The sequence below is a fragment of the Chionomys nivalis genome, chromosome X (genome assembly GCF_950005125.1).
Source record: "Chionomys nivalis chromosome X, mChiNiv1.1, whole genome shotgun sequence".
Classification (NCBI taxonomy): domain Eukaryota; kingdom Metazoa; phylum Chordata; class Mammalia; order Rodentia; family Cricetidae; genus Chionomys; species Chionomys nivalis.
This window is the reverse complement of record NC_080112.1, coordinates 19,581,372-19,600,096: the sequence shown is the minus strand read 5'-3', so window position 1 is coordinate 19,600,096 and position 18,725 is coordinate 19,581,372. Positions and strand designations below refer to the sequence as shown.

The 18,725-nt window shown below is 44.0% G+C and overlaps 1 protein-coding gene across 1 annotated transcript in view; it reads left to right on the top strand.

Annotated features, from left to right (window-relative positions):
* Shroom2 (shroom family member 2) overlaps positions 1-18,725 on the top strand; it is a 119,778-nt gene that overhangs the window by 59,990 nt on the left and 41,063 nt on the right. The window contains exons 3-5 of the mRNA XM_057759749.1: positions 13,349-13,480; positions 14,801-17,144; positions 17,970-18,070. Of these exons, the coding sequence (XP_057615732.1) occupies positions 13,349-13,480; positions 14,801-17,144; positions 17,970-18,070 (2,577 nt within the window). The remainder of the gene's footprint in view (positions 1-13,348; positions 13,481-14,800; positions 17,145-17,969; positions 18,071-18,725) is intronic.

Genomic DNA, 18,725 nt, shown 5'->3' with positions numbered 1-18,725 from the left:
CTAGACTGCAAGCCGTTTTGTTGGGAACAAACCAGGATGGGGTTGACTCATGTTTTTGTCTCTTTGCTGGTCATCACAAACCGTCTTGTGAATCTAATGATATCTGCTAAGCTGACATTCAGGAGCAGATTAACACCAAAGCAGAGGCTTTTCTTTTGCTGGAGGCTGCAACGGTTAGGCAGCCTGTATTAGATGGTTGCACGTTTTGTAGAAATCAGGATTCAGATGCCGGACAGGGGTGTTGCTTGCTGGGAGCAAGTTCCGTGCAACATGCAGACTTTCTCAGGTGCTGTAGAGTTTCCTGACCTTCAGCTTCAGACTGGTACCCTGTAGTGCTCTCCTCGTGGAACTAACCTTGAGTGGATGGCCAGAGGCCCCAGTGGTGATTATTAGCACAGCTATTTCTGTGAGTAACTACTGTGCTCTGGCAGGAGTGGTAGTTTCAAGACAGCAGCTGGTTGTGTCCTTTGTCTCCTTCTTCCCTCTTTCCCCCTCTTCCCCTTTCTACATTCTAGAGAACCTTTCCTTGCAGAATTCTCCCAGAAATGGATTCTTGGTGTGTGTGTGTGGGGGGGGTGTCCAAAGAAGGTTTCTGGGAGTGTCAAGTGAAGTTCATGCTTTAGTGTTGCTTGCTGCTGTTTGCTCATGGCTGATGGCATTATTTCTATTTGTGAGCATACGGAGGCATGTTTCTATGCTTCTTGTCGAAGCAGAGATGTTGAAGTTTGTGCCCTGATTTCTTTGCACTTCCTTCCGTATTTTCTTTATTAAGGTCACAAAAAGAAGCAAAACCAAATAGTTCATAAGTGTTTTATCTTGAGTTTGGACTTGTATGTAGCTTAAGTAGTTTAATCAGATGAATTCCTGTGAGACATTCCATTTTCTAGGTCAAAGTTAAGACTTTGTTTTTCATTCTTTATTCATTGTAAAAATAAGGAACTTGATCTTTATGAAGGCTGTGTCCATATTGTAACTTAGGCATCAAATGATGTTTATAAAGTTGTTTGGTAGAAGTATAGAGTATGTTTTCTAGTGAATAAAACAAAACAAAACAAAACAGTACTTCGCAAACATTGATGGCTTTTAGTTCTCATTACTTTTGCTATTTTTGTTAATTTTTTTAGTTATACAAAATAATGGATCTTATTATGACATTTTCCTGAATACAATTATCATTGTACTTTGCCTTTTGTTTTCTTCTGGTATTGGGGACTGAACCCAGGCAGGGCCTTGCTGATGCTAGGCAAGTGGTTTACTTATTGAGTTACATCCCAGACTCACTGATGGTTTTCTAAAATTATATTAAGAGACACATATTTACTATATTAAGAAACACATTAAGAGAAACTGTTAATTTTGTTTATTTCAAGTTTCTAAAGGAACTGGCAATTTTTCTTTTCTTTTTTTCTTTTTTCCTTTTTCTTTTCTTTTTTGAGACAAGCTTTCAGGAGGCCCAGGCCCTCAAACATGAGATTTTTAATTTTTCTACCTCAGCTTTTCAAGTTCAGGATAATAGATATATGCCATGACACTCAGCTCAGAGGAACTGGAAATTGTATAACTAGCCTTAGGTGCTACAGATGATGTTCATTTTGAGACCCAAGGAGGTAAGATGTAAGCGGTAGCATTAACAATGCAGTTAATGTTTTTGTTTGTGGTGCTAGCCAAGTGCTGTTTCATAGAGTCACTCCAGCAATTGTATTCTTTTCAAAAGGGGTACCAGTGGTAAGGTTTCCCTAACATGAAGGACTTCACATTGGGAAGATTCCTCTATGTGCAGTTGAATCGAAAAGTGAAATATGCCGATGAGATGATTATTCTAGGCCTTAGCCAAAGTTGGTTTGCTTCAGTGTTACAAATGAGACTTTGGGTGATTGTCCAGGTAGCCAGTTGTCTCTGTCATTTGTTGCACATTTTGGAAGTTGCTTGATTGCCCTTTCTGCTTACCCAAGTATTATTTCCCTTCTCGGATCTTCAGTTGGGGTTGAAGACTAGATAGTTGTGGTTACTTTCCCCTCATTACTTGGCCAGGTTATTTATTATGCAAGACTTAAACTAGTTAGGATAGGATAATTTTTGAATATATTTGTTTTTATTGTATATAATATTTTATTAGGCTTAGAACTCTCTTATTTAAACAGAAAGGAGGAGGTGCTGTGGGAAGTCTTACAGCTAGTAGTTACCCGCCCACTGGGGCATGATCTCTTATACTATATATGCTGATGTAGAGCTTGTGTCTGGCCTCTTTTCCGGCTGCTTTTTCTGGTTTCTGAATTCGGTTTCTGTTCTTCATTCAAGCAGAGGATTCTGATTTGTGAGTTTACCACTAAATAAATAACCATCTATTTCTCATTTCTGAGCTAGTGTGGGATTTCTTTTAAGATTCCTTAAACATCCTGCCAACCTCTCAATCGACTTCCCTCGGTGAGAGGCCCATGTTTTAGTTATGTCCAACAGGCCACTCACCCTTGTTACTTGTCAGAGTTCTCTGCCCTGCCCTTGATTTTAGTCACAATGATGATTGGGGGATGCCCTGTTCCTCTGGGCTGACAGCATGGTCTAGGAAAATGCACTTTTGGTTTCTTACAAGGGGTAGAGAGAGGTGATACGGACAGAGCCATGAGCAGATGACTGCCCAGTAGGTCACAGAGACCGAATAAATGTTACTCTTACACATGTCCCATAAAGTTTGCTGCTACTAATATTCCTTGGTCATCTTTGGGGAAAGAAGCAAACACACCTTACCATGTAGAACGGGTGTTTTCTAAAAGTTGTTGTATTTGCATTTTGTTGCCTTTCTTTTCTCACGGTCTACTTCATTTATGCAAGGAAAATGTTCATGGTATGAGAACCACATTGTGTGTCTCCCTCTTTCCCTCTCCAATATTTGCTATAACCCAACCCTCACAAAAATCGTTTAGAATAGGAGCCAAGGAAGTAGATTTATAGCCTGCTGATGGTAGTTAAATCCAAAGCCTTTTTAATTTAATAAAGTTGTATTGCTAGTGCTTTTATTAATGGAATTATGAAATGTCTAACTAAATAACCAGGGTTATGCTAGGGAGGGTGGCACATGATTATAATTCCAGTACTGAAGAAGGATGCTTAAAAGAAATCCCACACTAGCTCAGAATTGAGAATAATATATGGTTATTTATTTAAGGGTAAACTCACAGATCACAATCCTCTGCTGGAACAGAGAACAGCAACTGAATCCCGCAGCCAGAAAAGAGGCCAGACACATAGTATAAGAGCCCACGCCCTAGTGGGCGGGTGACTTAAAGGCTGCTGGCTGTAGGATTTCCTACAGCACAGTACTGAGAAGGCTGAGGCAGTAAGTTCCAGGCTAGCCTAGAGTAAGTATATAAGGAAGCACTGTCTGAAAAACTAACTAAACCAAAATAAATAACTCCGGTTCTTTTGACTTTGAGACTGCCAGTATTTTTCTGACGGAATAGCTGTTACCATGACCGGGATAAAGGGATGGCAAGTATCTGGCCTCCACCCTGGAAAACAACTGTATTGCCTTGTCCCTCGGCGTTAGGGTTGCTTGTCTGTAGCTGTCGTGAAATGACAGAAACAAACAACAACCACAAAAGCCTCAAATAACAAAAACAGAGCATACGGGTATTTCTTGAGCATGTTCTAAAGTTTCAGTTTCTAAACATAACACTATTGTTCATTTATTGTTGTTACTATTATTTTCTTTGCTGTGGATGGAACTCGGGGCCTTCTGAATGCCAGGCAAGTACTCTACTCCTGAACCACACCCTCAGCTAGGTCTTGGGATTCATTTAATTTAAGGATACGGAGGGTATTCTGTGGCTTGGTGCTTTTCCAAAGAAAAGGACCATCCATCCTTATTGAGCTGATGTGTGATAAAACAAGTGGCAATTTCCTCATAGCTACTCAGCATTTATGGATGTAGAGTGACCATCCATGTGAGGTATTGCTTTATACTTCTCCAACTATGGAAGGTGTTGTTAAGGGTATAAATTAACAGATTCCTTTGGGGAAAATGTTACTGAATTGATTTTTTTTCTTCTTTTTGAGACTGAGCCTTAGGTATCCCCGTTTGGCTCCAAACTCAGTGTGTACAACCAGAGGGTGACCTTGAGCTCCTAGTCTTCTGTTATGAGCTGGGGGACTTCAGCTCCAGGTTCTTTTCGAGTAATATCTATGAGGACTCTGTGCCCTTCTCCCCAGAGAGTGATGAGTAACCAGACCAAGCAAGAGAATTGTTTTTATGGTGATTCTTTACTAGCAACTTCAATATCCAATGCATCAATGGGGTTTACAATCTCTATAGGCATGGGGGATTGATAATGGGCAACACACAGGCACTTCAATATCACAGTTATTAACCCTACTAAACCTAATACATAAAACCAATTCATAACCTTAATCTAACTTATCACTTATTCATAAAACACTTCTTAACCTTAATACAACTTATCCATTACTTATCTATTAATATTTCCTAATCTTATCAATTATCCATAAAATATCTCTTAACATTTCAAACACTAAACATATGTATTAACACATCTATGCTTTTCTCTTAATCTCTCATACACACATGAAATAGCATCATACGACCTGGTATTCCCTGGCTTAAAAAGGGTTTTTTGAATTTCTTCAGGCTGGGCTCTTGTCCGTGCTGGGGGCTGGGTAGCGAAGCTGTGTACTCGGGAGACAGAGCGTTAAATGTTTAGGCAAGGCATTTAATATTGCTGCTTTTCGGGAGGCAGGCTAGGAGGATCTCTCCACGGAGGCCTGGTGCCAGAGCCATTGTGAGAAGTGAGATAACCGTCCTGCTTCAGCCACCTCTTTTAAGTCAGTTCGAAATTGCCCCTCGTTTGATCCTTCCGATAACCAGATGTCCTAGGTTATCAGTATCAACTGGCCACAGAAGGGTGGGGGTCCCTCTTGTGTGGCAAGATTATTTCGTTACCACGGTTGCTGGGTGCAGCCCCCACATCTGGCAGGGCCAGATGGATGTGGCAGCCTTCAAGCGGGCAAATGTTCTCTTAATATTTCACCTTAGTAATTTTCCATACCACACACAAGAAGAAATGCTTTTACATTACACCAAATTACATTCATTCTTATTCTATAAATTTCCTGCTCTGTCTATACTACAGATTCCCCGTTTTTATTCATTCAGAGGAATCTGCTTCCATGCTCATTACATCTTCCTACTTAAAAGTGTCGAGGTCGCACATCTGTGCCACCAGACCCAATTGAGAACTGTTATTTACTCAGCATAGCATTTAACTGTTCACTTTCATCCTCCAGCAGTTGGCTGGTTTCCCCTTCAGAAAGGGTCTTGCTTTATGCCCTTAAGTTTACAGTACCCCTCCCTTAAGAGTCTCAGGTGCAGCCATGACCGATGTATGCCACTACAAATCGTAGGCCTGTTCTTTGTATTCAACAGACCAGGTTGTAAACTTCAAGGAAGTCATTTGTTTTATTTTATAATGAAATTATTAATGGCCAAGGTTCAACATCTCTTTGCCACACAGTGATGCAAAGTCTCTTGGCTTGCCTTTTCTACCTGTTAGACGTCTTGTCTATATCTAATCTCTACATCTGGATCATTTTTCTATGAGAAGAATCTTATAAATTCTCAAATTTTATCAAATTTATTCTAACATTTTATCAGGGCATGGTAAGCATAATTGAAAGCTCTAAGGAGATGTTTTTTTCTTCAAGACAAGCAAGAGAGCCAGGATCCACTGTATGCTTGTATAAAGGTACTTTTTATTTCTTAAGTATATACAATTTCCAAAGGCCACATCAGTTTCATTGTCCCTCCACCCTAGGCCTTCCAGAAACATCCTGCTCAGCTGTGCCTTCTTTGGAATTTGTCCCTTTGAGGCACTTTTGTAGTCACTGAGATCCCCAGGGTATTTCCAGTGTGTTTTGATCTGGGCCTTTAAAGCCGGTTTTTCAAACATCTGGTCTCCTTTTATCTCTGCTGACTCTCTCAAATACCTGAGCTAGATAAGATGTCTTTATAGAACTCCTGGGTGGGGGAATTTCAGTTCCCCGAAGATTCCTTACCTATAACCTTGGAGGACCCACTACACATTCATCCTCAGCTGTCATTCCGACATACTGGTTCTGTGGCTACCTTAAAAAAAACAGAAAAAGAAAAAGAGTCTTGCTGTGTAGAACAGACTGGCCTCAAACTTGTGGTTTTTCAACCTCCACTACCTGAGGCCTAGGATTACAGGTGTGAGTCACCAGACCCAATTTTGCATCTTTGTTGTTATAGATAAGACTCATCAACTCTGTTTATCCTTAGGGCTATTTTAATGGTTACATTAATCACTGCACATTTGAATGTCTTTTGTTTCTTGGCCAACATTATGGTTCTGTTGAAATGAAGCCGGGAGGTTGTGCTGGAGTCTTTTTCTCTTTTCTTTTTTTTTCTTTTCTATTCTTTTCTTTCCCTTTTATCCTGGGATAAAGGAATGGCAAGTATCTGGCCTTCTCTCTCTCTCTCTCTCTCTCTCTCTCTCTCTCTCTCTCTCTCTCTCTCCTCACTCTTTCTTTGTTTCTTTGTTTGTTTCTTTGTTTCTTTGTTTGTTTCTTTGTTTGTTTGTTTGTTTGTTTGTTTCTTTCTTTCTTTTTTATTTTTTTGCTGGAGTTTTTTTAAATGTTGTCTGATGGGCTAGGCATTTGGAAATCATGATCGCAAGTGACCTGGATATGGAGGGGAGAGATAGAAAGGTAGCCTTTCTTTTCCTTTGCTTTCCAACATTGGTAAACATGACGGAAGGAAAGAAAAGAGATTGTTGATTTGAGTGTACTCCAGTACCGAGTACAGTACAGCGTGAGTTCATTTTGTAACTAAGGTTCTTTCAGCAGTGGGGAGAAGAGGAACCATGAAGCTTTCATCCTGAGACAGCTGCGGTAGTGACTGAAGATAGGCCTTTGATAGCTTGTATCAGTTTCATCCACTGCCGAGTGTATTAGGAAGTTTGTGTCTTTCCTGAATGAATTTTTCTGGTATAGAAAGGCAGAAACTCTCTCACTCATGTCCCATAGGACCAGATCTTATCAGGCAGGATGCTCCAGTCCACAACAGGGTATTGTCTGCCTAGGAAAGAATGGACTGTTCCATGAATCTATCACCATGCCATTAAGCAGTCAACGCTTCTTTCTTTCTTTTCCTTCTATTGTTTTGTTATGCCGTTTTTCTTTCTTGAATTTTTCCTTATAATAGATACACAGATACACAGTGTCATCATTAAGAGTGCTGTAACCTATACTTTATAGGTTCACTTCTTAACTTGCAAGTAGCATCCCAGGCAAATGATTAACATCGTTCCAGGAGGTCCTGCCGTCTGGAATGCTCCCAGCTAAAGATAAAGACATGGACAAAGGATGCCGTAACTAGTGAGTGGCGACTTCAAGAGGATGGAGTGTTTCTGTTCTGAAGAAAAAGCCACGGAGCTGTCTTTCAGTGGCTGAGCCAGGTGCTAGATAAAAATATACAAACCTAAGGCATCATCCCCAGTGCTCCTGAGGTGAAGCACAGAGCTGTGAATCCCTGAGTAGCAGAGAGAAAGCAAGAAGAAAGTACAAGGTGAGAGCCAGGGTCCACTCTAGAGGAAGGAACTTCTTAATTCGTTTGAGGAACTCCAAGTGCCAGTGGTTACCAAGAGTCAACTCAATTCCACTTTCCCTTACCCCGAACCTTTTGAAAACACCCTGCCTTCTGTGGGCCTCTTAGGGCGTGAGGTGGCTTTGTGTGTCCCTCCACAGGCTGTGGGCTCTCCCGCTGGTGCTTTTGAAGTCACCGATACCCGAATATTCCTAGCGCATTTCTAACATTCTTTTTTTTCTGCCTCTTATGCCTTAGACTTTCTAAAACACCAAGTCTGTGGAAACAGCCCTCTAGTCTGCCGGTTTCCAGGTTGAGGGATATGCTGAGCTGTTTCTGCAGGCTTCCAGGGGCTGGAGAGATGGCTCAGAGGTTAAGAGCACTGGCTGCTCTTCCAAAGGTCCTGAGTTCAATTCCCAGCAACCACATGGTGGCTCACAACCATCTGTAATGAGGTCTGATGCCCTCTTCTGACCTGCAGACATCCATGCAGACAGAATGCTGTATACATAATAAATAAATAAATCTAAAAAAAAAATGTGCTCTGCAGGCTTCCAGAAGCCAGGCCTCATGTGTTTACTCACTACTTGCAGACCTAACTAGGGCAGGATGACCAGACACAGACTGTATTTGGGGAGAAAGTGCAGTTCACTAAACACTTATAAAAATACCCAACACATATGCGATTGTTTATTTTTTTGAGGAAAGGGAAGGGATTCTCTATGTCCTTTTGGATAACAAAAATTTCATTGAAATAGTTATGCTAATAACTAGCAGAATGAAACAGAAGCTGAATTTGTGGCATTCGGTCACAAATTTGAGGCTACTGTAGGCTGTATAGCAAGCTCCAAATTTGCCCAGCGTACACAGTAAGAGACTGTCTAACAGAAGGAGAAGAAACAGAATTTTTTTGGTTTTTTGGTTTTTTGGTTTTTTCGAGACAGGGTTTGGAGCCTGTCCTGGAACTAGCTCTTGTAGACCAGGCTGGTCTCGAACTCACAGAGATCCGCCTGCCTCTGCCTCCCAAGTGCTGGGATTAAAGGCGTGTGCCACCACCGCCCGGCCAAGAAACAGAATTTTTATTGCTCTATGCCAGTTTATGTATTGAAATACCAAGCACTGTTCTTTCATAATTAAATGTATCCAAATATCGGACTGGGAGATGGGTTGGTGTATAATATACTTGCTATACAGGCATGAGGATCTGAGTTTGGATCTCTATAATCCACGTAAAGCCAGATGTAATAGCACATACCTGTAATATAAGTGCTCCTTTGGCAGAGTGGGAGGTTGAGACAGGAGAATCCTCAGAAACTTGTGGCCCAGCTAGCATAATGTATAGAGAGGCAAACAAGAGACCCTTTCTCAAATGATATAGAAGGCAAGCTCTGATAACCAAAGGTTGTTTATGAACTGTACATAAGCTGTAGTGTGTGCACCTGCATGGAAATGCAAGCTTGTATGTGCATGCACACACGATTGCACACGCACGTGCGTGCATACACAAAGACTAAAGACCATTTCCTAGTTGAACTATGACATTATTTTTTCAAAATGAAGTACACCCAATTTGTTGTACATTTGTGGCAGATAATTTCAAGAAAAGTTACTAGAGCATCACAGTGAAATAAATCTCTCTTCCTGTTTGCCAATCTGACTGTGTGTCCCACATTGGAGGAATCAGGAGAGCCTCATTTATAAGTGAATTTCTTTTTTTGTTAATTTATTTTTTAATTTCATTTAACATTCCATTCACAGTTTACCCTGCCACTCCCTCCCCCACATTCCTCCCAGCCTAAAGCCCATCCACTCCTTCCAACAGGTAAGGGCTTCCATAGGAAGTCAACAAACTCTGGCCAAAGCCAAGCCCATCCCCCTGCGTTAAGGCCGAGTGTGGCATTCCACCATAGGGAATGGGGTCCAGTAAACTAGCTCACGTACCAGGAAGACAGATCCTGGTCCTGGTTCTACTGCCAGGTGCTTCACAGATAGTCCAAGCTTCACCACTGTCTCCCACATATGGAGGGCCTAGTTCAGTCTCACGGAGGCTCCACAGCTGTCGGTCTAGAGTTCGTGAGTACCCACAAGCTTGGTTCAGCTGTCTCTGTAGATTTCTCCATCATGATCTTGATCTCCCTTGCTCATATATCCCCTCCTCCCTATCCTTGATTGGATTCCCAGAACTCAGCCTGGTGCTTGATTGTGGATCTCTGCATCTGCTTCCATCAGTTACTGGATGAAGGTTCTATGATGACAATTAAGGTAGTCATCGATCTGATTACAGGGGAAGGCCAGCGCAGGCACCCTCTCCACTATTGCTTGGAGTCTTAGCTGGGGTCATCTTTTTGGATTCTTGGGAATTTCCCTAACACCAGGTTTCTCCCTAACCCCATAGTGGATCCCTTTACCAAGATCTCTCTCCATTGCTCTCTCACTTCACCCATCTCCCCCTCGACCATCTCATTCCCTCAAGTTCTCATTTCCCATCACTTTCCCTTCACCGCCCCCCCCCCCCAGCCCCCAGTTTACCCAGGAGATCTCATCTAATTCCCCATCCCTGGGTGATCCATGTGTTCCTCTTAGGGTCCTTCTTGTTACCTAGCTTCTCTGGAGCTGTGGATTATGGCCTGGTTATCCTTTGCTTTACATCTAATATCTACTTATGAGTGAATATGTATTGTGTTTGTCTTTCTGAGTCTATGTTACCTCACTCATCAGTGAATTTCAAATCTGTTCTGGCCACCTGAGAATGGGTACAACTAGTCAAAGAGATGCTGGGTGTGACTGGGCCAGTAGGTGGCATCAGATAACACAAAATCTCCTCAGCGTTGTGAATGGCTGGCCAGCTAGGCAGTAGATGTATCTGTTTCTTATTAACACAACCTCAGCTGCATCCTGCATCTGAAATGGTAATTAGCCTGGTGCCGTTTGATACCCAGATTTGTTGAGGGTCTACCAGGAAATTCAGAGGGTGTGAAAACGATCATGTGCGTTTTAGGAGAATTTCACTGTCCCTGGTAGGTATTAGAACCTTCAGTGATTGCATATAGGAATAGAACTCTTTTGTTCTCAGTTTTGTATGGCAAGTGCATTTTTCCAGTTGAGCCATTTTGCTAGCCCCATGTATTTCTCCTTTTAAGGATCTTCTGTATTTTTTTTTTTTAATTTCTTCATGGCCTCACAGAGGCCATGGATAGGCCATTATTCATGCATAGTTCTCAAAGATTTGAGCCAAGAGATGCATTTTGTCCTACTTTTCTTCATTGATTCCCTCTAGCCTTGGAGAACTTCTAGCTCCCTTGCACATAAATATAATCCTAGGTGCTGTGGAGAACGCTCTTCCATAGCATCCTGATGTGCTAACTAATGACTCTTCCATAGCTTTCCTCAGAGAAAACATTCTAAGACAACCAAGAAGGTACAGTCTCTCTACAGCCATGCTCAGATTCCCTAGAATATTATTTCTTCCCATTTATTAAGAGGAAGGGAGGGTGGAAAGAAAGGGAAAAGGGGAAGGAAAAGGAAAGGAAAGCAAAGCAAAGCAGCTTCATTCTGTTACTGGAACTGCTCATCTTGAGCTCACACTGAAGGGGAAGAGACACACAAAACCAGCTAATGGAAGGGTAGCAAAGATGTTGTAGACATTTTAAATCTCTTACAACAAATTTATTGCTACTATTTTAGAATTTTACTAATAGCAGTTTTTTTCCTGGACATTGCTGTCCCATGACATCGACTAGTATTTCAGGGCTTTCTAGTGAGGAGGTAGAAATAGTATCATCATGGGTGAGGCATCTTCCTTCCTTCCTTCCTTCCTTCCTTCCTTCCTTCCTTCCTTCCTTCCTTCCTTCCTTCCTTCCTTCCTTCCTTCCTTCCTTTTCTGAGACAGGGTTTCTCTGTAGCTTTGGAGCCTGTCCTGGAATTAGCTCTTGTAGATCAGGCTGGTCTCGAACTCACAGAGATCCTCCTGCCTCTGCCTCCCAAGTGCTGGGATTAAAGGTGTGCGCCACCACCGCCCGACTGACATTTTCTTTACTTAGCCATATTTTTCCTCCCCTCTGCCCTCATATTCAGCCAGTCTAGTTTGTTTATCTCACCAGTTAACCAAAAAAGAAAGATAAAAGAAGTTACAAATAATGTAACATGAAAAACCACAGACAATGAAGGGCATGTGGTTAGAGCCTTCCTTATGAAGATTTTGAGGAATTCTGTAAGGTACATTTCTGCTTTTATAATTCCTTAGTTCTGAGGTGTAATGAATTTGTCTGTTTTATTCCTTTTCTAGTTCCTGGAAAATCATTACAAAGTCAACATGTTTTATTTTTTACACCTTGCATACTTATTGAATCTATACAGGTCATTAAAAGATTTGTGTTATAACTTTTTTTTCGGTTTTATCTCGGTAAATAATCTCTCTTTCCACTTTCTATTCATTCTCTGTGGATTTTCCGTCATGCACCCCGGTTCCATTCATCTCCCCGTTCTTCCATATCCACCACCTGATCTTGCAACCTCCCCATAAAACAAAACAAACAGATTAACGGACAAACAAAAAAATCTCACTGTGGATGCTGAGGGTGTCACACAGTGTACATTTTTGCCCAAACAGCTTTACTTGCAAGTGTTCATTGCAATGAGTCATTGAAGTAGTTCAAGGTTTCTGCAGGACTGGCCCCTTCACAGGTTCTAGCAGGTCCTGGTTGGAGCAGCTGTTGGGTGATTGGGCCAACTCAAAAACCTGGATCGGGGTCTAGGTGGTAGCTGAACCAGGGCCAGCTCTCCTGCTTTGCCCAAGGGAGGGGTGGGGCCAGCTCTCCTATTTGTGGCAGCTGGCAAGGGGTGGGACCGCTCTCCTGTGCTCACCCAGGGCGGCAATGGTCATGGACACTGGGCACGTAGTTGGGTGTTATTTTCCAGGCTGCCCCAGCCCATGGGGGCCAGGCCAGGCTGAAAATATTCTTTATTGTATAGCATTCTTCAATATTTTTGCCTGTAGGAGAAAATCTGTAATCTCTTATTTACCTAAAGGTGTTCAGTGGGTTCTTTTCCCATTGTTTACTGGCTGAAAAATTGTCTACTGTGAGTTCATTTCTTTCTTCAACTGAAGAAGTAAAGATACCCTCATGTAGTGACTTTGAAGTCAAAGGGACCTTCTGTGGGTCTTCATGTGTGTGGCATTTTCCTGAAGGTATCTTGTTGTTGTTGTTTCAGGGGTACTGGAAATCAATCCCAAGGCCTCACGCATACTCCATCTTTTAAAAATACACAAAGCAACAACAACAAAACAAAATAAGAGCTAGAAATGTACAAAACTCTGGGTTCCATCCCCATCAGTACATAAAACTGTGCATGGGGGTCCACTTGAAGACTCAGGAGATGGAGGCAGGCAGATCAGATATTCAAGGCTAGCCTGGGGTACAGGAGACATCTCAAAAGCTTATAGAATTTCTAACTGGCAAACAATAATCATACCCATTTATGGAAGAATAAATTAAGAAGACTTAGGGCTGCTTTAGAGCCTGTGATTTCCAGTCTACAACATGGCAACTTGGTCATTAACAAACATCGGAAATAACGTGCATGACCATATCCAACAGGAAGCAGTTGTAAAACATGCTGTGTATCGGGTGCCAGCAGACGCCACTAGTTTCCTCTGTTGGATTCCTACTGAGGTACCAGCCAGGAAGCTGTCCAGGATGCAAACTCCCTCAGCGTCTGCAATTTTTTTTCCAGGAAGAGTGATCCGAGTTGGAGGCCTCACTCCTGGCATGCCACCAAGGTCTCTGATACCTACCCAGAGCCAGCAGCCTCACTGTTTCTGAGCACCAGTGGGTCCCCTTCCTGGAAGAGTCAGCACCAGGCTAGGTGAGTATTCTTTCCCTGAGACCAGGCACCGTGTGTGATCTGTATAACTGTCACGTTCTGTGAATACTCAGACATTTCCATGAGTGTCTTGACTTCTGAGTAGTCAAGACCACCTCTGCTCAGTTAGGGTCAGAACTGAATATTTCACAGCAAGAAAACAAAATGAAGTGGCTAGACAAAGGATGAACAAGCTTGTTTTCTCTTGTGGTATTTCTTGTAGCACCCTGCATCTTTGGGATGAAGGCAGCTTGGTAATGGTGGATAACCTTTTGGATGTGGTTTTTTGCAATTGGATTCAGAGGTATTTTCTCGAGAACTTTTGTATCCATGTTCTTTCAGAAGTAATTCTCTTTTTTAGTTGTGTCTGTCCAGTTTTAGTATCCGGGGGTTGTTAGCTTCATAAAAAGAATTTGGAAATGTCCTTGCTTTAATATTGTATGGACTATTTGAGAAATATTGATGTTATTTCTTGGATGGTTTGATAGAATTCTACACTGAATCCATCTGGCCCTGGGTTTTTGAAAGTTGGAAGATTTGGAAGGGCTTCAAGACATGGTCTCACTATGTAGTCTTGGCTCTCCTGGAACTAGCTCTTATAGACCAGGCTGGCTTTGGAACTCACAGAGATCTTCCTGCCTCTGCTTCCCAAATACTGGGATTAAAGGTGTGTGCTAGCACACCCAGCTGAACCGGAAGATTTTTAATTGTTGTTTCAATCCCATTGGATGTTACGAGTCTGTTAGTTATATTGTGAGAGGGCTCAGTGAGTAAAAGATGACTTGAGCTCTATCCCTGGAAACACAGAAAGGCAGAAGAAAAGAACCAATTCCACAAAAACTGTTCTTTGACCTCTACACATATGGCATGATCTACACACAATAATAAAAAATAAATTAAAAAAATTAAAAAACTAGGAACAATTCTTAGTTCATGAAGAGCCATTTCCCAGTCCCTACCCAATGAAGGACCACAGAAATGTTGATTCAGGAACTGCCTGCATCAGAGTCTTTATTGGATTGAGAAAATGTAGTAGCATTGAAAAGAATCTTAAAAAGGTACCCAGAAGGTTAACAGTCAGTGTGTCCTCAGAAATGCCTTTCCTCCCCAGTTCTCAATTCAGCTACTGTTGAGCATCCTTATCCTCCTTAGCGTAGGCCCAGCTACGTTCACAATGCTGTTTTCCTGACATCTTGCTGTTTGCAAACCTTTTTTTTTTGTGCCCTCGTCCTCCTTAGCGTAGGTCCAGCTATACTCACAATGCTGTTTTCCTGAGATCTTGCTGTTTGCAAACCTTTTTGTGTGTGTGTTTTTTCTTTGTAGTTCTTCCTCCCACGATTTGTCCAGCTCTTGGGAGCACACAAGCCTACAGCGCACTGCTGAGCACTTCAGCTCTGTGGGCAGCTTAGACAGCCTGGACCGTGGCTCCCAGCTCTCCCCATCTGGACACCTGGGTGGCCACGGCAAGCGAGATTCTGCTTACGGTTCCTTCTCTACCTGTCCCGGCACCCCTGACCACACCTTGCCCAGGGCCGATGCCTCTTCCACTGAGAACATTCTCTACAAAGTTGGCCTCTGGGAGGCCTCCAGGCCAGGCAGCAGCCGACAGAGCCAGCCTGCTAGTGATCCTCAGGGATTACAGGACAGGCCGCCGTGTTCCACACTCAGGGTTCTTGGTAACAGCAGGAAAAGCCCAAGGCCAGAGGATTATGTTGAGCCGAAAACAACCACTTCTGGAAGATCAAGTTTTGGGCCTGTTTGGTATGTTCCTGACAAGAAGAAAGCCCCTTCTCCTCCCCCCCTTGCAGCTCCTTTACTCAGTGATGGCTTTGCTGTGGCAGCTGGAGGCCGTGAAAAGACACGGGACCCTCCATTTTCAGACTTTACCACCCAACCCCGAGGGGGCCATAGACTGGAAATGACTGATGGACAGTGTCGGCTGGCACACCCAAGCAGTGGCAAAGAAACAGGAAGCTTGGGTTACCAGCAAGAAGGCCACCTGGATTACCGATGGTTATCCTCAGATGATAGAGTGGGTGGATCCTCAGGGGTCCCGGGCAGGCACCACTTGTCCTTGTCCAACACAGATGTCCACTTCCTGACATCTTACCGTGGGAGCCAGCAGAGATGGCAGTGCACTGATGAGAGCCCAAGGGTCCCCTTGTCAACGAGGGAGCTGCCTCATAGGACTCCCGGTGGGGGGTTGCAGGAGCCTCCTGAACCCTCCCGGAATGATGCGCAGGTGGGATGGCCTGCTTCTGCCAACCAGAAGCTGGATGATAGAGGGCGTGGCCATTATTTCTGTGCACCCCCCAGGCAGCCTGTGCAGGGGTGTGCCCAGGTTGTGACACCCCGAGGTGACTTTGGGCATTCAGACACACGTTCTGTGGACGTTGACTATCCTCTCTTGCCCTCGATGGGCCAGAGGTGCTATCTACAAGAGCATGAGGAGATGCTGGCCTCTCATGAAAGAGAGGGATATCATCCACGGGATGCAGAGATTGAAGGTTCCTGCTCAGGGATCCAAGAGCCTCTTCAAGCCAGCCACACTGTGAAAGCCAGGTCACAGTGTCCTGATGGTGACCTCAAGTCGGTGGATGGAGAACATGGGAGGATTTCTCGTGAAAGGACACCCATGCTGCACTCTCTGACCCAAGGTGGGGCATGGAGACCCGAGAAGCCACCACCGCTTGATGCCCAGGTGGGTAGACCCATGCGAAGGAGTGACCGTTTTGCCACGACACTGAGGAATGAGATCCAGATGCGCAGAGCGAAGCTACAGAACAGCAAAAGCACTGTGACACTTGCTGACGACTGGAGAGCTGATGCGGGGGCTGTCCCGGAAGGTTCCTTCCCCAGCACCTATAAAGAGCACCTGAAAGAGGCCCAGACACGTGTCCTGAGGGCCACCTCCTTCCACCGCCGTGATTTAGGTCCCACCCCAGCAGATCAGTATCCGGGACAAGCAGAACACAGAACTTGTGACCATACTGCCTCATCTTCTTTATCTTCCCCTGGGGAGCCAGACTCTGTCCCCAGCCTCTGGGAAGCAGGTCTGGCCAAGCCACCATCTTCTGGTGGTGGTGTGCCCCATCTTCTTCGAATCGGAGGACGGAAACGGTTCACAGCGGAGCAGAAGCTGAAGTCCTATTCTGAGCCAGAGAAAATGAACGAGGTGGGTCTGTCAGGGGACCACAGTCCTCATCCTAACGTCAAGACACCTGAGGATACTGTGGGGACATTTGCTGACAGGTGGAAGTTTTTTGAGGAAACAAGCAAATCTCTTCTCCAGAGGCCAAGCCACAGACAAGCTCTCTGTGGGCTCTCAAGAGGCAAGGCTGAGAGGCCACAGACAGGGGGCCGTGAATGTGAGGGTACAGAGTCCTGGTTCCAGAAGAGGTCACGGGCCACCTCCTGTGGAGAGATCCTCAGTGATGATGGACAAGGAGAAAAAGCTTCTGAGACATTGAACCCACCCAGAAGGCTTGGAACCTTTGCAGAATATCAGGCATCTTGGAAGGAGCAGAAGAAACCGATGGAAGCCAGGAGTTCCGGGCGGTATCATTCAGCAGATGATATTCTGGATGCCGGTCTAGACCAGCAGCAGAGGACACAGTACATCCATGAACGGTCCCGGTCGTCACCGTCCACTGATCGCTACTCACAGGTAAGCAGTATACCGTGTGCCATGGCCTCGCTTGTACCACCTGAAGACACTTAGGGCGTACCCAGCATGTATGAGGGCTCACTGAGGTGCAAGAGTGTCATCTGTAGTTTGAAAGATAAGGGAATGAAATTGCTTCCTTTGTACAAACACATCTCTTTCATCCCCAGCTCTCCTGTCCTAAATTTCACTTCACTGCGCTTTTTCTGTGTATCTGCTCTGTGGGGGAAATGCTGTAATATTAACAGCCCCATTTTCTTGTTAAAAACAAACTACTAGTAATTTTCTTAGAAGATAACCTCCATTCTGTACACGGAAGGAGAGTTGCTTGCTTGCTTGCTTTTAGCATTTGGTACTGAAACTCCACGCTGACCCGGGGAGAGCTTGCTTCTGCCACTGCTACATTCTGACTTATCCACACACAGTTCAGTGTGATCTCTGAGAACTCCATGCCTTCTCTGTCAGGAGTCAGAATCCCAGCCCCCACAAGTCCTAGCACGTGAGGTTTTGCAGTCATGACTTGTGGCCAGCTGTCTTTTATTGTGTTTCTTTTGGCCGATTGTGTCACATGGTAACAGCCCTCATGTAGGAGTCCTGTTTTCTGCCCAATGCAGGAGTCCGAGGTCAGTGGTCTCAATTAAGTGTCTGATGGAGTTGAACAGCCGTGTCCTGTGACCAGGTCTCAAGTCTGAGACAACAGGCCTTGCCAAGGGCGTTGTGGGACAGGCACACAAAGCAAACCCACAAATGAGGGGTTTCATAATAACAGTCGTCTCAGGCATGAAGGCAGCTTGATGAGTCTGTGTCTCATGGTGTCGCTCTTCACAGGAAGTGCCTGTTGAGCCAGACAGGCAGCCAGAGGACTCTGGCGGGCACAAAGGAGTACCACAATGTACACTGCAGGCTGACGAGGGACGTTCTGCTCCAAGGTGGGTGAATTGTGGTTGCTGAAAAGTTGTGTTGAGTGTGAACATATTTATGGAAGGTGAATGGGATGTTAATAGGACAAGTCTTGGTTTTGCTAATCGAGTGTGATTTCCACCATCACTAAGATCTCAGAGTTTTTAAGCGAGAGATCCCGTGGATTCTGCAGCCCTGCCCAGAGGAGCAGGGCAGTAATAGCCTTTAGTGTTTCTTAAAGTAGCTGTTGTGTTTTTCTTAGAGTGAAATGCTTTATTGGGTCAAAATAAATGTCCAGTTTAGCCTTCTTTAACTGAAGAGATGCTTTTACTATCTGGCACACAGCTGTGTTTGTAGGCCACAGTCTCAGAATTGTCAGAAAGGATTTTGGTAAAGCTTTCTAAATTGGGCTTGTTTAATGAGTTAACTTGAAGCTTTAAAATAGAAGTCATCTGACTTCCCAGAGAAGGGAGGAGGACGGGCAAGATCTGTGCTCTTACACTGTTGCCTGCAACAATTCCAGATTATTGGGGGAGCATATAATAAGCTGTTCAGAGGATAGATTCGATTAGATGTGTATATAATAACCCTGGTGGAAAGATGAAAATCAGCACACACCAGACTTTCTTGAGGGAAGACTTTCCTAATGTTTTATACATCCTATATGGCCTAGCATATGAGGCA